Below are 18,356 nucleotides of genomic sequence, written 5' to 3' on the forward strand. Positions count from 1 at the left end.
CAAAACCACTGGCTTTGATTGTTCTCATATGAAAGCTGATTTAAGTTTCACCAAATCAAAAACGGTTTCCAGTTGAACAAAACTGAAACTGTGGCAAAACTATTTACAGTTTAGTTAAATAAACTATTGTTAATGACTGGCTCATGGAAAATAACTTGGGGAAAGTACCTGCATATTAAAATCAACTCATTACTCTTTTACTTGTTTCAGTCATTTGACTGTGGCCATGCTGGAGCACCGCCTTTAGTCAAGAAAATCGACCCCAGGACTTATTCTTTGTAAGCCTAGTACTTATTCTATTGGTCTCTTTTGCCAAACCACTAAGTTACGGGGGACAAACAGACACACATACATACATATATATATATATATATATATATATATATATATATATATATATATATATATATATATATATATACACACATACATATATACGACAAGCTTCTTTCAGTTTCCATCTACCAAATCCACTTATAAGGCTTTGGTCGACCCGAGGCTATAGTAAAAGACACTTGCCCAAGGTGCCACGCAGTGGGAATGAACCTGGAACTATGTGGTTGGTAAGCAAGCTACTTACCACACAGCCACTCTTGCGCCTAAATAATTATGTTTTGTGTGGTTTATTTATTTTTGACATTTCCCTTTGACTTATTACACCATGCTCAATACTAATCTAGTACACTTAATTTGTTGTTATTTAGGTTATGAATCCATGAATCTTCCACCCACCCCTCCCAGTAGCAACACCAGTGACAGTGAAGGTAGCTTCAGCCCTCTGCGTTCTGCACCATCAAGTCCAGTACGGCCAGTATCAACAGCAAAGCCACTTCCATCCAACAGTACTAAACATATTTCTCAACCATTGTTTACTAACCCGGTGAGTATTTCTAGAGAGTACTTCATTACACTCATTTTGTTCCATTGGAATTATTAGTTACTTACTGAAACTCCAGTTTCAGTCGGAGATTAAAATCTTGGGGACACTTTCTTTCTTACAGGAGAAATAAATCTGGAGTGACCTCATGCTGGCCCTCTTGTAGCTTGAGAAGTTTTAAACTTTCATTATTTTCTCACCCATTTTATTTAGACCAATGTTGGAATTTTGTCAGCCAGCCACTTTGGCTTTCTTAAACAGAACACAAGACTTTTTCTCTCTCTTTCTCTCCCCCTCTCTCTTTCTCTCTCCCCCTCTCTCTTTCTCTCTCTCCCCTCTCTCTTTCTCTCTCTCCCCTCTCTCTTTCTCTCTTCCTCTCTCTCACACACACTTGGCACCCAACAGCCATGAGCAAGCTGCTTCTCTTAGTACTCTTATCACTTTAGTTTTGCCCCAACAGACTGTTTTGAGCGGCTGTCTATTTTTACTGTCTTCAAACAGAACTACCAATGGTATTTCTTCTATATTTCAGTTAGTCTCAATACAAAACACATTTTAGCAACTTTATCATTGTTATCACTGTGCATCCTTTATTTTCTACAAATGTTTCAATATACAGCATTATTATAAGATAGGTTTACATAAATATATTTGTAGGGAAAATATTATGTGTATGTTCACTGTTTGTACAAGTCAAGTCCTTGACTGTCAGAGCTTTGTCTTCCCTGTAGGATGAAACAGATATTACTGAATATTTTCTACATGTTTTTAGTTAGTCAGGGTGATGCTGCAGTTGTTAATTTGAACATCCATAGGTTAATATCCGCATAAAATATTAACACATGGAATCACAAAGGGTTGCAGTTTTGGGAAAAAATAACTAGGTAAAGTATTCAATGCAGAGTCTGAGTGAGATTAGGAAAAACAGAAGTAACAAATGTGAGGAATGAATATTCATATTTCTAGCTCAAAAGAGCAGAGGCCACTGTAGAATTAATAGAAATGACAGAAAAGAGAATATGCGAGCCAGTGGTTTTAAGTGTGTTGGTGTTTGGACATTTTATGTGCACTAGTAACAAATCTATATATATCAATGATACTCCATTGTGTACTAGTATCACAGCATTACATGTCAATGGTACCAATGGTGCTCTGTTGTGAGTCTTACATGTGCTGTACAGAGGATCAATAACTGATCAAAACTGAGGGATTTCCTGGCCATTAAGATCAACTTAGTCTTAGAGATTTAATTTTGACGATTTCATATTTAGAAGGTTACTTTGAGAGATCATTGGTTTATGCTGTTCTCTTGCTGAGCAAACACACTTCCCTTCTAGCTGTCCTTTTGCTCATCTACCAATCCTGATTGAGTAACATAGGCAGAGATAAATGTTGCTGTTGTATTTTTCAAGACAAACCTAAGGTTAATTATCCTATCACACACTCTTCCTTAATCATTTCATCTATCCATTTTTTGGTTCAAAGTAGCCAACTTCCTTCACAGCATCACTATCGTCTACCCAGAAGAATTTGTAGTTATGTCCCTTGCCTGTGAGGAGTATAGTTGAAGCTCTCCTCTGTCATACCTTTTGCATACAGCTCATGTCTCCACTGCTACCATTTTTTCAGTCTCCCCAAGCTTCTTTCTCCATTTTATGGCTCTGTCTATCTCACTGTTCTAACACCATGTCATTCTTGGTCTGGCTTTGCACCAGCCACAGATTTGATCTGCTGCCCTCAATAAGTTGTCCTGTAAGAACTTCCAATGTTCTCTTTCTGGACAAATGCTTCAATTAAAACTTCTATAAACCTCTGATTGTTCAATGGATATTTAAACTTTCATGTCTTCCTTTTTCAAACTGGTTTGTGTCTGAATCTTCTAAGCTCTAAGTCTGAAATCATTAACCTATGTTGGGTTGTACAGTCTTTACCGGGGAAGGACTTTGTATTGATCATCAGTCTATCCCTGTTTCTGAAATCGATCTGGTTTGTGTGCCCACCAAACTGACAGGTGATCAGGCATTTGTCTTCTTTCCTGAAGCTTAGAACCAGTTCAGCTTGTGGAGCATATACAGAAATACATATCAGTGCTGCATTATCCTAGAGTAGTCTAACTACCTAGTCTGCTCTATCTGCTCATTTTTCTGTTTAAAGTATACCTGCACCACCCACACCATTCCCAGAATTTGTATCTTTATCCTTTGTTCATGATAAATCTGGTTGATCTAAAATGATCCTTTTGCTCATCTACCAATCTTGATTGAGTAACATAGGCAGAGATAAATGTTGCTGTTGTATTTTTCAAGACAAACCTAAGGTTAATTATCCTATCACACACTCTTCCTTAATCATTTCATCTATCCACTTTTTGTTCAAAGTATGCCAACTTCCTTCACAGTATCACTATCACCTACCCAGACGAATTTGTAGCCATGCCCCTTGCCTGTGAGGAGTCTGGTTAAATCTATTCTTTGTCATACCTTTTGCATACAGCTCATGTCTACTACATGCCTCTGTTCTAGCATTGTACCAATCTCACCAGACCAACCTTTCATTGTGCCTATGTTGATTAGGGCTGCCTTAAAGTTGTAAATTTGACAGGAAGAGCAAGTAGAGAGCTAGTGGACAATTTTCACTAGTTGAAGAGAAAGTTTGTGGAAATGTTTGCTTGCAGGCAGATAGTTCTGGTGCATAATCAGACAGTCAAATATTTTTACCACTCAATTGAACCACTAATTCCACAGGCCCTCAAACATTCAAGGTCAAATAAGTAGATGAAAGAATAAAAGGGTTGTTATTGTGTAGAAAGGGGATATCATGTAAATCTAACATAAAGGTGGGGTGATAAGGGGAGAAAGGGAAGAGAAAAATACTGAAGACGTTTCTAAAAGATAATGAAGGTCATACTTAAAACTTGAATATATTGCTTGAAAATTATACTTAAAATAAATATGTTTAACTACTGCATGTACATGTTGTGGCCATATTTCTAAAAGGAAAAGATTATGCTATTGGCAACAAATGAATTATGAATGAGAAAGTAGGAGGCAGTGACAAACATTGAGCAAATATATTAAATATTTAAAGAAATAAAACAATCAGTACAACTTAGCTTCATTGATATTTGTGTATGAGTATATATACAGGATGTTCAGGCTAAATTTGACATATAAGGAAAACAAAACACAATATCTCATCCAAAACTAAAGTATTTTAGAAAGTCAAAAAATATCAACTAGATTATTGCTGGGAAATAACAGTTTACTCAAAATAACTGCCCTCAGCTTCCACCATAGCCTCAGGATGATTTTGAAACCTGGCACATGCATTCCTCACTGTGTCCCTGAGAAAAATTTTGAACACCTTGATCTTGGCCACCAGCTTAGCCTTGGTTTTACAGGCAGAGCAATTAATGTCTTTCTCAACTGTGCCTCACGTAATAATCCATGGAATCGCAATTGGGAGAATTAGTAGGCCAGAAATTGGTGCTGATGGAGTCATAGAAATTCTCTGACAACCAGACTCTTCTCAGAGGTATGACAAGGATCCAAATCCTGTTGCCACACAAATAGCCTTCCAGCTGCAACCCTCTTCAGTGAAGGTTTGACCAGTCTTCGCATAGCTGTCTGAATTGAGTTTAGCTCTGTTCATGAATTGTTGAATGAATTCTGACTTGCAGAACACCCACTGTGTCCCTTCATGCTGACCATGACTCCATAGTCTCCATTACAGCAGTTCATGTCACATCTTAAAGCCTTTACAGGGTTGACAGAGCATCGAGCAGCATGGTGTCAGCATTTTGATACTTGGCTGAATCATCATGATATAGGTAACTCTTTTCCAATATTTAGATGGCTTCCAGCCCTCTATGTCAGCTAACTTTTTATCAGCTGCAACTTTAATCTTTCTCTAATAAAACAAAGTTATCTCTCCTCCATTTATCACTTTCTCAACTAGTATTGATTCCAATGCCTTCTTACCTTCATATTAATGTTCTACACTTTATCATTTTTGCAATTTACTGTTCAAATAGATTCTCTATTTCCAGCACTGAGTTTATTCAATCCTAATCCTAACCCAAAACCATCAACTGTTCACCAATACACAAAGCTGTTCCTGAAAAAAAGGAAACAAAATATTATAAAATTTACCCTGTACACTTTGTACACACACACACACACACACACACACACACACACACACACACACACACACACACGACATAGTTTGCTATAGTTACAATTCAACTGACATAAACAAAAGGGAAGCATCATCAAATCTGATTAACAAAACTCTTCTTTCATATATTTTATGTTTAAGCCAACAATGTATTTTTTGTATTATTTAGATCCCTCAGTCTGGCTATCTTGTATTAAGTGAAGAAGAGAAGAGGACATTAATTGCTGAAGGTTACCCTATTCCAGGGAAGTTGCCACTAACCAAGCAAGAAGAAAAAAATCTAAAGAAAATTCGCCGGAAAATAAAGAATAAGGTTCTTATTTCATTATTCAATAACATTTACCTGTCTCTCTGACAGGTGACTATCCATATTCTTGTGACCGAGCTTTTTGAAATTTCAGTAATTAAAGATTATTTTGTTCCTAATTAGCTACTATGTCTTATAACCTATTACCATTTCTTCTACATGTTTATGTGTTAGTGTCTATTTGACAGATTTTTGATCAGTTGTAGTACAGCTAATGCATCATGTAAATAATCTTAAAACCATATTTCTATCAGACTGTTTAGGTGCAGATGTCACTGTGATTAAGAAATTTGCTTTCCATCCACATGATTTTGGGTTTAGTCCTACTGCATGGCACCTTAGGCAAGTGTCTTGTACTATTGCCCCAGGTTGATCAAAGCCTTGTAACTGGATTTAGTAGTCAAAATTGAAAGAAGTTTTTTCTTTTGTGTGTGTAGGGTGTATGTACATCTTTGTCTCCTTGTCTTGATTGCACGATGGGTGTAAACAAGTGTTATTGCCATACAAGCAGTGCCATTCATTTCCAAAATTCTGCAAAAACATGTCCTGTCATAGAGAAACAGGTGAGTGTTTGTAACAGGAAGGACATCTAGCTGAAGAAAATCTGCCTCAGTAAACTTCATCCAACCCATGTAAGCATAGAAAAGTGGATGTTAAATGATGATGATATTAAATAAACCAAAAGACAATACTTAGCTAAATTACATATACAATATATTATTTACATTCAACCAACATAATGCTCATCTAAGGTTATTTTTGGTTTTGACTCTCAGATATCTGCTCAAGAAAGTCGAAGGAAGAAGAAAGAATATCTAGAAACTCTAGAGAAACAGTAAGTTATATCTCTAAATTGTCTCTAATCTTCCATATAAGATGCAATATTCATTTGTCTATAAATTCTTCCTTGTTGTTATGCTTTCAAGACAGACCTTTTATTTATCTTTTTCAACTTTCCAAATATAAGTTTAACATGAAACATTTTGCTTGATGTTGTCATCATGAAAATATTGTTGATGCAATGTCCCAGTTAATCAAACTGTAAAAGGAGACAGCTCTTTTCTGTAAACTGTGATAGCTCTTTTCTATAAACTGTGATTCATTATTTGAAGTGCAAAACCTTAATTTTCCTCTAATAAAACAAAGTTATCTCTCCTCCATTTATCACTTTCTCAACTAGTATTGATTCCAATGCCTTCTTACCTTCATATTAATGTTCTACACTTTATCATTTTTATAATTCACTGTTCAAATAGATTCTCTATTTCCAGCACTGAGTTTTTCAAAATTAATTTTTTGCCATTCATTCTATAAAATTATGGCTTAGTTTGCAGACATCCAACCAGGTTCTGAGTATCTTTAGCTAAACTTGTATATGATAGATTTACTCAATTATTGATTAAAGCGACAAATAAAAGGTTTTAATAACTTCTATTGCAGAGTTGAAGCATTCACGCAAGAAAATGTGGACCTGAAAAAAAAAGTTGATTCTTTAGAGACTAACAACAGGTATATCATAAAGTGAAACCTGAATAATCTTCAGATTATTGATTGTATTTAAATATACTCCTCAACCAAAATGGCCCCATAAGCAACACTTTGTGCATAAAATAACTACATAAGCTGCCTTTATAAGTTCATTTCTCTTGCTCTCTCTCTCTCTCCCTCTCTCTCTCACACACACACACACACACACACACACACACACACACTACTAAACTTTCAAATCTTCCTTCACACCAGCTATCTTACCACCATTACTATGCACACACAGTTATCAAGTATAAAACTTAGTTAAATCCTATCAGCCCTACAAAGTAACCAGTCTCAATAGTACCCATTCTTTCACCCTCTAATATTGCTCTCCAGAATTGCCTCCATTCTGTCTTCACTAAATTCATCAGTCTCTCTCTTCCTCTCCTCTCCCTCTCTTTCAATTGACATCAAGACAAGGAAAGAAACGACTGTGTATCATGGATCAGGACCATCTTAATCACATAATTGGCCCCTGGACAAAACAATGCACTGAAGCCATATACATCTGCAGCATACATAAATTAGCACTGGGCCCTAGACCCACTTGGCTCTTAGGCAATAACCAAGTGTGCCTGTGCTATCCCAGTTTTTAGTTACCACTCTATCACTCTCAGCTACAATGTGGTAAACATCAACTCCTTGCTACACCAGGGAATATTTTCTCAGTAAAGTTTCTAAAAAACTGAGTTCAGTGGAATTGCTCCAACATGACACACTTGGCTTCAGTACAACAGAATTTTATGAAAGTAAAGTTGTTGCCTTTGACAGCAATTAAGCCTTCAACAGTATATGCCATGTGTTGACCTCATATCTGATGTGCTTGTTTATCTCATTTAGTTTTTCAAGAAGCTTAAGTTCAAAGTTGCACGACATTGGAACATTCCTAAATGAAACTCACTGTTACATAAAGAATGCTTTGTATTTATGAAGCATATCTTTCACTACCTCATCCTTTACTTCCAAGGCCTTTTTCAGTCATAGAGTTGGACATCTCTTCCTGTTATCCTATATTTGATGATTCTTTTCAAAGCACAAATACTCATACATAAACCCTCACTCACAAATATTGACTGTCCCTTCAACTGCTTTTGTCTACTACTATTACAACTATAAATTAAATCTACTCTTTTACTTTCTTTACATCTTCAGCATACATTATTCCCATTAGTCCCACCCATTCCGTCATGGAAGGCAGACGTTATATGATGATGAGAATGTCTCTCATCCTCCTTTCATCTCAATAGTGCCTCCCACCACTATTGTGCATTTTCACTCCTATCACTATTGTTTTCTCATTCCCACCTCTACTGATTCTTATTTCTTTACTGCCCACAAGGGGCTACACACAGAGGAGACAAACAGATTAAGTCGATTATATCGACCCCAGTGCATAACTGGTACTTATTTACTCGACTCCGAAAGGATGAAAGGCAAAGTCGACTTTGGTGGAATTCGAACTCAGAACGTAGCCGCAGACGAAATACCGCTAAGCATTTCGCCTGGCATGCTAACGTTTCTGCCAGCTCGCCGCCACCACTACTGTTTCTTCCTCACTCCCATTGCTACTGTATCTCCTCATCCACAACTTTACCCTTAGGTTCTCTCTAACAATTTATTATATCCTCAAGTCAGTAATCTATTTATATATATATATATATATATATATATATATATATATGTATATATATCCAATCCAAGAAGTTAAAAGGCTATGGCTTGCCCTACACTTTCCTTCCGCCTCTTCTCAACTAACAAGAAATTCATCAACTTTAATACCTTTAGACTATTATTACTTAAAGAAGTTACTCTTCTCTGTAGGTCACTCATTGGTCAGTTACAGAAACTTCAAGCTCAGTGTGGGAAAATCCCACGATCCAGTTCAGCCTCTTCCACACAGACTGGGACTGTTCTCATGGTAAGTGACATTCTCTTTTTTTGAAATATACTAGTCTATTTTTTTATATCATTCCTCTGCTGAAATAATCAATTAACTCCCTATATAATTAATACAATTAATCATTTAGAAACTATTTTAATTCTCTTTAATATCTTTTAACATTCTAAATTTCCCTAACCTAAACTAACTGCTAATGTTATAGTTTTTGCTATTAACTGCTGCTAGCTTTATTAATTTTTATCATTAATAGTTGCTAGCTTTAATTTTTGTCAAAATTTCTGTTGAAAATTGTTTTTCAAGTAAAAATATATATCAGAATATGAAAATATTGTGAGTGTGCATATTTTCAGAATCTGTATATGCAAATGAATACAAAGTAATTTCTCTCTTAGAATATTTAAAATTTTCATCATAATATAAAACTGCTGATGATGTTTGGTGTAGAGGTCTGGAATGGAAGCTCCAGTCTACATCTGATTGTTTGATGAGAATTGAATTCCTAGTAATCTTAGATTGTTACTTTGCTATTCAGGTTGTCGTGCTGAGTTTTGCTGTCTTCCTCGGCAGTTGGGCACCAACATCTCTGAACATTGGTTACTCATCTCCGTCGAATCAACCTGATATCTTCTATTCTAATCCACGTCCTATGCATCCATCACCTTCAATGGGGCCACAGTTGCAGAATGTCCGAGTGGCTGACTATCCATCTCATAGCAGTAAATACCATTCTCTCCTTTTCATAGTTTTAGTAGTTTCTCTATCATTTGTTCACATGGCACAACAGTCAGAAACCTGCTAGTTAAAGTTGTTTAAAATTTTCTTAGAAATTGGTGTAACATTTTCTTCTTTTAAAGTCAGGTTTCATATTTTGGTTGTCTTCATAATTATTTGTATTTCTGAAAGAGCTTGTATCTTAGTTTAGTGCTGTTTCTGAGAGAATAATCAAAATAATTCCATAAATATTGATGTCTGTCATCAACATTGTTTATAATTCGAAATTATTGTAAACCAAAAGTTTCCAATATTTTAGAAACAGAGGAAGAACAATTTGTGAAATTTAGAGAAAACAAATATGTGAAGTTTATTACAGTAAGATTAGTTGAGTATTATTGTAAAGTAAGTCTGAAGGATAAACAGACTACATTTTCGGTACCATTGTTATGTAGGAATGTTTGAATTGTGTTTTGACCATGAAAATTGGATTTTTAAAATATAAATCTGTTTGAACATTGTTATTAGTGATATCTGTGTAATTTTTATTATTTTCTTCACAAACTTTTGATTTTATTCAAATATGATAGAATCAATTATTTAGGAGTTTGTTCATTAAACTATTTTCTAAGTTTATTAAAAACTCCAATAAAGCTAACCAAGTCATAAAACACATTCTATAATGTGGTGAATAGCTTTTAATCAAATACAGTGGTACCTTGACTTACAAGTGTCCCAACTAATGAGTTTTTTTTTTTGAGATATGAGTTGTCTCTCTGCCAATTTTTTGCTTTGAGTTGTGACCTAAAATTCGGGTTACAAGCCAGGTTCAGATAGTCCACTGCTTGTTGGCATAGTCAATGCCATAGTGAACACCATAACATTCGCCCAGCATCCTATGTCTCACTTAATAGCTAGATAGATATGCACATTAGCAAGTGCGAAAATCATTAGTAGATCAATAGCTAGACAGACATACAAATTAATAAGTCAAAGATCATTAGTGGATCGTTAGCTAGACAGGTGTTAAAATACCTACTTAGTTGTTGCAGGCTACAAAAGCATCAGTGTTGTGCTTGCAGTTATTTTGCAAAACTTCCAAAGGAAGTGAGTGTGAAGGACAGTGCTGATAAGAAGAAGTGGATGATGTGCATTGACTTAAAGAAAGAAATTATCGAAACACATGGCCAAGGTGTGCATGTAGTTGACATGGTGAAGCAGTACGAGGGTAGTACTTCTACAACCTGCACCATACTGAAGCAGAAGGAGTTGATAAAGGCTATAATGCCAGCCAAGGGTGTTAAAATAATTTCTACACAGTGAACATTTATCCATGAAAATATGGAGAAGCTGCTGATGATGTGGTTGACAGAGAAGCAGCTCACAGGAGATACTGTGACGAAGGCTATAATCTGTGAGAATGCACAAACTATTTATGCTGATTTGCTGCAGCAAACTCCAGACATTTATATGGACAAGGCATTGCGTGAACCATTTAAAGCTAGTTGGGGCTGATTTGAGAATTTTAAAAGGAGGACCGGCATTCACCCTCTTGTCAGGCATGGTGAGGCAGTGAGAGCAGATATGAAGGCAGCTGAGGATTACCTCAAAGCTTTTGCCAGAATTATAGCAGCTGAAGGATACATCCCCCAGCAAGTCTTCAACTGTGATGAGACAGGACGTTTTTGGAAGAAGATGCCAAGGAGGACTTATATAATGACAGAAAAGAAGAGGATGCTAGGCCACAAATCCATGAAAAATAGGCTAACCCTCACACTGTGTGCCGATGCGAGCGGCGACTGCAAGATTAAGCTGTTGCTAGTTTATTGCTCAGAAAACCCTAGAGCCTTTAAGTCACATAAGATTCTGAAAGAAAATCTGCTGGTTATGCGATGGGCAAATCCAAGGGCATGAGTCACCAGATAGTCTCTACGGAGTGGGTGAATTTGGTCTTTGGTCCGGATTTTAAGAAATATCTCCAGGAAAATAACCTACCTCATCCTTTTCATCCTGGACAATGCACCTGCTCACCCACCTAACCTTGAAGATGACATCCTTGAAGGGTTCAAGTTTATAAAGGTTCTATACCTTCCACCCAACACCACCCCTATCCTATAGACCAGCAGGAGATTTCTAACTTCAAGAAGCTCTTCATCAAGTACCGGCTCCACTGCTGCTCTGAGGTGACAGAGAGCACAAACCTCACCCTTCAAGAGTTCTTGAAGGACTGCTATAGTATCATGATATGCCTCAGAATTATCGATATGGCCTGGCAGGATGTTACAAAGAGGACCTTGACTTCTGCATGGAAGAAGCTGTGGCCTGAGGTTGTGTCTGAAACAGACTTTGAAAGACTTGAACCCAAAGCAGCAGTGGTGGAGGAGATTGTATCCCTCAGCAGGTCCATGGGCCTGGACGTGGATGAAGGTGACATCAATGAGCTCATTGGGGAGCACTCCAAGGAACTGACAACAGAAGAGCTAAAGGAGCTACAGACACAGCAGCACACAGTTTTGTAGGAAATAGGTGATGTGGAGGAGATGGAGGAGGTTATCTCTACAAGTGCGATAAAGGAAATGTTGGGAATGTGGGAGAAACTTTCAGGCTTTATTCAAAAGAAACCCCAGAAAAAGTTGCAACTGGGCAAGTGACAGCGCTATTTAATGACACTTGCCTGACTCGTTTCAAAAGTACACTGAAAGTGAGGATGAAACACACCTTATTGGACAGGCTTTTATCAAATATTCCTGGAGATGAAAGTGTGGAGAAAAGGGCAAAAATCAACGAATAAGATTCAGTTATTCAGTTTAGCCTTTCTCCTCCACCTCCGTCAACATCCTCAAGTTTTTTGATCACCAAGGTAAATGCTGTACATAATACTTAATAAAACCAGTTTATTGCTGTACATTCTATCGTATTGTTTTTTTTAATACAATATTCGTTTTTTGTAAGTACATTTTTCTTATTTAAAAAGCATGTTACAAAAAAAATTGCAGTGTTTTTAGGGGGGGGGGGGCCTGGCATTTCAATTCATTTCAATGGGGAAATTTGAGTTATGAGCTCCATCACGGAATGAATTAAACTCGTAAGTCAAGGATACCACTGTATTTGCCAAACATTTTATTTTTTATTCAAGTGAAAATCCTGCTTGCTTCAAAATATTTTTGGTGATTATGGGCTTGAATGCTCCTCTTATCATTATCTTTGTTATTATTAATATTTTATTTACCAAACTATTCTTTGATGACACTGATAAGCTATCCAGCACAAACAGAATTAATTAGGAATCTTTAATTTGAATCTCTGAAGTCATTACCCTGGAATTGATTAAGTACTTGATGTAGAGATAATTTCAGTTTCTAACACAAGCATTATCCAAGAGTTACCCTGCTCAGAGATTAAAGTGAACTAAGGGAGAGATATTAGTCATTAAATAGTTGGAAAAACTAAGTGTTGTAAGTAAAGTATGATTTTATCTCAAGACATTCTAATCTTAAAATGTTTAACCAATTCATGAAATAGTATATTGCAGGATAAGTCACTCAACAGTTGTAACTGTTTGACAACTATTTCACTTTACCAAAAAAACTAATTTACTGGTTAGTTTTGTAATAGATCTTTTTATAATTCTTGGTTTCTCAGTTAGCCATGACTTCAAGTGATACAAATCTACTAAAAAAAACTACCAGTTTACCTTTTTTTAATATTCATTTTAATTTTTTACTAAATTTTACTTTCTTAATCAAGAATAGGTTGGAAAATTTCTGAAAATGATTTTGGAGTGATTTGTGTTGTAAGGTTACTTTTGAAGATTCAGTCCTTGAGAGAAAATTTAGTTGTAAATGTTTCAGATCTCATTGAATACATGACAAACTTCCTGTTCCTATGAAGATCTCATATATTTATGACAAATAATCAACATGTGTAGTCTCCCTTACTATAGCTATTGACAATGTCATCATATTCTCATATATCTACCTTATTCAATGAAACTCTATAAAAGATGTACTTCTATCTAATAACTGAGTATATATTAGAGTGATAGTGAGGTGAAGTTTCCTCTTACATCTCAGACAATTTTACTACTCACTCTATAATGTTTCCCCTGCATGTTAGAATAATCACATTATTAACTAATGTTCATTTTTACAAACTTACAAAAAATAACTTCTCTTGACTTTCTTGCACAATTCATTCACACAGTAAGTCCAGTTAAGTTGCTGCCTGATGGAGATGTATGATAACTGTGATGTATCAAGAATTGAAAATGAACTAAACTGGTTGAACTCAGCCCAACTAGTTATGGGGTTTCAAGTTTGCTTACTTTTGAAAGTATCAATGAAATGCCATAACTAGGTGAGAGAACTGGTGTAGTAAGTTGTATGTATATAACACTGATATAGTTGAATGTCAAGTCAAAATGTTTGTAGTTAACATGTTCAGCCAACTTGATGTATGACAATTGCTAAAACTTCGTAGCTAATGAAAGCAGATTGAAGTTATGGAAACATGAAATGTTCATTAAAACCGAATAGTCTGTTTTATTGCTAAAAGGCAACAAAACCCATCATATTTCTATCGAGAAGGTTTTCTCATTTTCACTGTAAGTACTATCAAATATTATTAATTTATTATTGACCAAATGCTGATACTTTTGCAAAAAGTAAGGAATATCTATACTTTATATAATGTAAGGAATATTTATACTTTATATAATGTTAGAGTTGAGATATAGCTGTGACATAGAGCTAGGATTTTTTTTTATTTACTTCAAATAAAACTTTTAAACATTTCTGATGGTGTAAGTCTTGATATATTTTGAATATTGTCTTTTACATTTGTGTAAAATTGACTGTTATAATTTTTGCCATTTATTTTGTTATAGTGAAATCACGTGTACTGTTGTCTGTTAGAGACGAGCTTGAAGGCGATGGTTTGTTTGGTCCCAATGTTCCAATGAAGAATACAGCAGACCACCATGCTGACTCTCCTCTAAAGGCCAATAAAAGCCATATGGGAACAAAGCCAATAATGTGGCAACTGTTATCTTTCAAGGTGCCATATATTGTCAACTTTCCCCTGACCAATAGCTCCAGATTGGAATTACCATTTTCAATTGCCCTACAAGATAATTTCCACAACAAACAAGCTGCGACTGGATATCACAACTTCTGCTGAGAATTTACTAATTTTGGCATCTGGTAACACTACTGCTAAAATTGAAAAGCCCTTAATATGGACAGTTAACAAAGATTTATAATTATTTTTCTTTTCTTCTTTGGGTTTTTCTCTAAGACTTTATTACATAAACTGGAGGCTGTCATGCAAGAGAACTAGATTTCTTTATCTTTCTTTTCAATATTGTATTCTTCCCCCCACCCTTCTTTTTCCTCTTCTCTCATGTTCATGTGATAACTGGTAATACAGAATACCCTGTGGCATAAATATAATGTCAACATCACAATACATAGTTTACAGCATTTCTTGTTGAAAGGTTCTTTGCAAATCTTTTGGCAGAACTAACATGTGAAAGAAGTAAGGTGTGTATTCTTCATCATTGCTTCTTTACACCTTCATTTATGATTGAGGAATGGGGTGAAAAATATGTTTACTGCTGTTGTAGTTTCTAATTAAATTATTGTAGAAATGAATTGGTCGATTTAGATATTAAAATCTTGTTGAGTTATCTAAACTCTATGTATAATACAAGGTAGGGAACATTTAATAGGTCTGTTTTCATTCTGACTGTTGTCTATAGCTTACTTGCTATAAACAGTCTGGTTGAATTTCCCAATAACTGAACAGATCTTTTTCTCTAGCTGCTATTTAATGTGTCTCTCCAATTTTACAATTTTTCTTGCCTTCCACAGTTGTGCCAGTGGGGTTAGGGAAAGTGGAAATAGAGCTTTCACCTTTGAAGTTGATTTAATGTTGCAGTAATCTGCATTATTTAATTTTTGTTTTAAATCCAGGGACCACATAAGTGCTGTGCAAGCACCTCCCACTACATACATTTATCGTCTTAAAAATTAGATCTCTCTTCCTCTACAGACAAAACATAACATTGCTTAATAAATTTCAATTAAAAAAATAAAAATTCTACATGAAAGTTAAATAGTAACCAAAGATCCATCTCATTCCTCTTGTTGATTACATAGAACTTGCCAGTTTTCTTTTTCATGTCTACTATCTCGGGGACTTTAATTCCCTAGGGCCTACTTTTATTCTCTAGAATTTACTATACTTGAGGCCTTTTATGTTCTGGATGGTTTTACAAGTAAAATCTGTTATATTTTAAATGTTACTATTGAATATTTTTTTAGTATTTCCAGATTATCAAAATTATATAAAATTCAATGAATTTGATATGTATATTTGTGCAATAGAAGCTAATAGATACTAAAAGTAGAAACTTATTTTTTCTTCTAAATTATTTTCACAAAATGTATTGAAACAAAAACACAAAAAGTGGAATTTTTTATGTATGTAAAGTAAATATTTTTAATAACTATAAATAATTGACAAAAAAAGATTAATTAAAGTAAAATTATTTTTAAAAGGCTGCCAAACTAGCAGCATCACTCTTGTTATGTGAGAGAATTCTACAGAAGAATCTTACTGGTTCAAAAAGTTATGTTCATGATATTGTGTTGGTAATAAAAACACACATTTGTTGTCTGTGTGTTTTCCTATAATATTGTTAAAATATCAAATGAATATTAAAGATATATAAATATATGTATATTTTTACAAACATATGCAGGCACGCTCTCTTAAATCTGAAAATTGTACCTTCATAATAATCACTGTTATAAAATTAAAACAAATCTTCTCTCTACTGTGGCCCATCATTCTATCATGTAATCAACCCACACTTGTTTTCCATCCATATCACAGAAAATAATATCATTAAACTATATTTATGAATGTCTTTTTATCTCGTATCATCAAATATGTCCATTTATTTTCTTCATAAAATATTTTATTATTCATGGTTGAAAGGTTGATATTTTGATATTTTATGGCATGCTGTTATATGCATAAGATGGCTCCCAAATCAGCCCATACATTCAATACATAATGATATATGTATATAAATCAATTTACTTTGTTGATATTCATTCCGAAGACTATAAATAAAACAATGTATGGGCAAAGTCATGGATTTTTTTCTCTGTCTTTCTCTCCAGGTTTTGGTTAAATACTTTTTCTGGTTTCCAGTTGAAAAGGAGTCATAAAATATCTAGTTAATGATTGATGATATTACTCTCGTCATTACAAAAATAATATGCAAAACAAATTGGTTGAATAATATCTTTAATAAATGTCTGTGTCCTTTAAAGTATGATGACTAAAAACTATCTATATTCCATATCATGACTATTAAGCCATTCTTTGCCAAGGTTTATTGGATCAAAGATTTTTTTACAGTCTATATCACCTTGTTAAATATTGAAGTCTATCAAAAAAAATTACTAAAAAGTGGAATGAAAAGTGTTGGGGAAAAATAAATTATTTGAAACGATAATTTATATTATAACAAATCCTAATTTCACTAAATTATGAACTAAAGATTGTTAAAATTTGAAATATGCAAATCAAGACTGTGTTTTATTGAGTGTTATATTAGATGTGTAATAAGTGTCTGCATCTAATAATGGCTAATTGCCAATATTCAATATAAGCACTTTATTTCAAACTCTTTTGAAATTTTCATTAATACTTTTTAATTCTGTCAGATTGTTTTGAAATCGAAAAGATTTCTACTATCCAAATTTTGCTATCAGTTTAAAAATGTCTGTCCACTTATCTTAACTATTACTAGTTGCTTATGATGTTTGACCAACAGCTAAGCTGTTGTCTCTCATAGATTGTGTCAAACAATTTAAACATTAGCAGCTGTGTTTCTCAGTCTTACAGAAACTAAATCAGAAAACAGCAAATTTTCTCTTTTAGTTGTGTTGTAGTTGAACTTTGAAAATATTTTTTTAGTTAATTCATATCTTTCAATCTATTTTAAAACCATAAAATACCAAGTGCCTATACTTAATGGTTCTAAATATATTTTTATTTTATACACTTCTATTTTGCCATTTACCCTTTATGTAAAAACTTACTTTCAAATTTCTTTTTCATTGTGATTTGCAGACAACCAACCAAGTATCAAAGGGTATATATACTCACACACACACAAACACACACACACACACACAAACACACACACACACACACATTCAGTTGCATGAATTTTAAAGAATTTGTATGCTATTTGGTAAAAGAAATTTACCAAATTCTCTGTCTTGTTAAAGGATTGAAGAAAGCTCCAACTATATCCATGTTTGCCCCTTTTTAAAGGTAGCCTTCCAAGATAAAATAACTGTAGTACTTTGTTTCTCCTTTACATGCTGCACTACACTTTTTAAAGCAGTTTCACAAATGATTTTTTTCTCCCAATTTTATGTTGTTTGTCCTTGTTTTAATGAAGTATACTTGCATATATCTCTGTAACATCTTCAATGAAAATATGATATATATTTTCAGGTGTTTATTTACTGCATGTATATATATATATATATATATATATATATATATATATATAAAAGGGTAAAGGAATATTAATTTATTAATAAATTAATAATTAATCATTTTTACCAAGCACTTCGGTATGTAAACACCATTATCGGTGAAGAACTTATTTAAAAGTTCTTATAAATTTATAAACATAATTAAGGGATCAGCAACAGTTGCTTCACCACATACCGAAGTTCTGAACTTCGGTATATGGTGAAGCAACTGTTGCTGATCCCTTAATTATGTTTATATATATATACTTACACATCATACGCACA

At 34.3% G+C, this 18,356-nt stretch overlaps 1 protein-coding gene across 2 annotated transcripts in view; it reads left to right on the forward strand.

Annotated features, from left to right (window-relative positions):
• The window catches only part of LOC106880757 (cyclic AMP-responsive element-binding protein 3-like protein 2), a 579,185-nt gene extending 561,579 nt beyond the window's left edge, over positions 1–17,606 (forward strand). Inside the window, exons 3-9 of one of the 2 annotated variants that reach the window (XM_089366693.1) lie at positions 705–880; positions 5,226–5,369; positions 6,140–6,198; positions 6,804–6,872; positions 8,718–8,814; positions 9,329–9,512; positions 14,393–17,606. In XM_089366693.1, the coding sequence (XP_089222819.1) occupies positions 705–880; positions 5,226–5,369; positions 6,140–6,198; positions 6,804–6,872; positions 8,718–8,814; positions 9,329–9,512; positions 14,393–14,685 (1,022 nt within the window). In that variant the 3' untranslated portion in view covers positions 14,686–17,606. The remainder of the gene's footprint in view (positions 1–704; positions 881–5,225; positions 5,370–6,139; positions 6,199–6,803; positions 6,873–8,717; positions 8,815–9,328; positions 9,513–14,392) is intronic. The other variant, XM_089366694.1, reaches the window with a different exon arrangement.
• The last annotated feature ends 750 nt before the right edge of the window (positions 17,607–18,356 follow it).

Source organism: Octopus bimaculoides, chromosome 19 (genome assembly GCF_046866305.1).
Source record: "Octopus bimaculoides isolate indiv1 chromosome 19, ASM4686630v1, whole genome shotgun sequence".
NCBI lineage: Eukaryota > Metazoa > Mollusca > Cephalopoda > Octopoda > Octopodidae > Octopus > Octopus bimaculoides.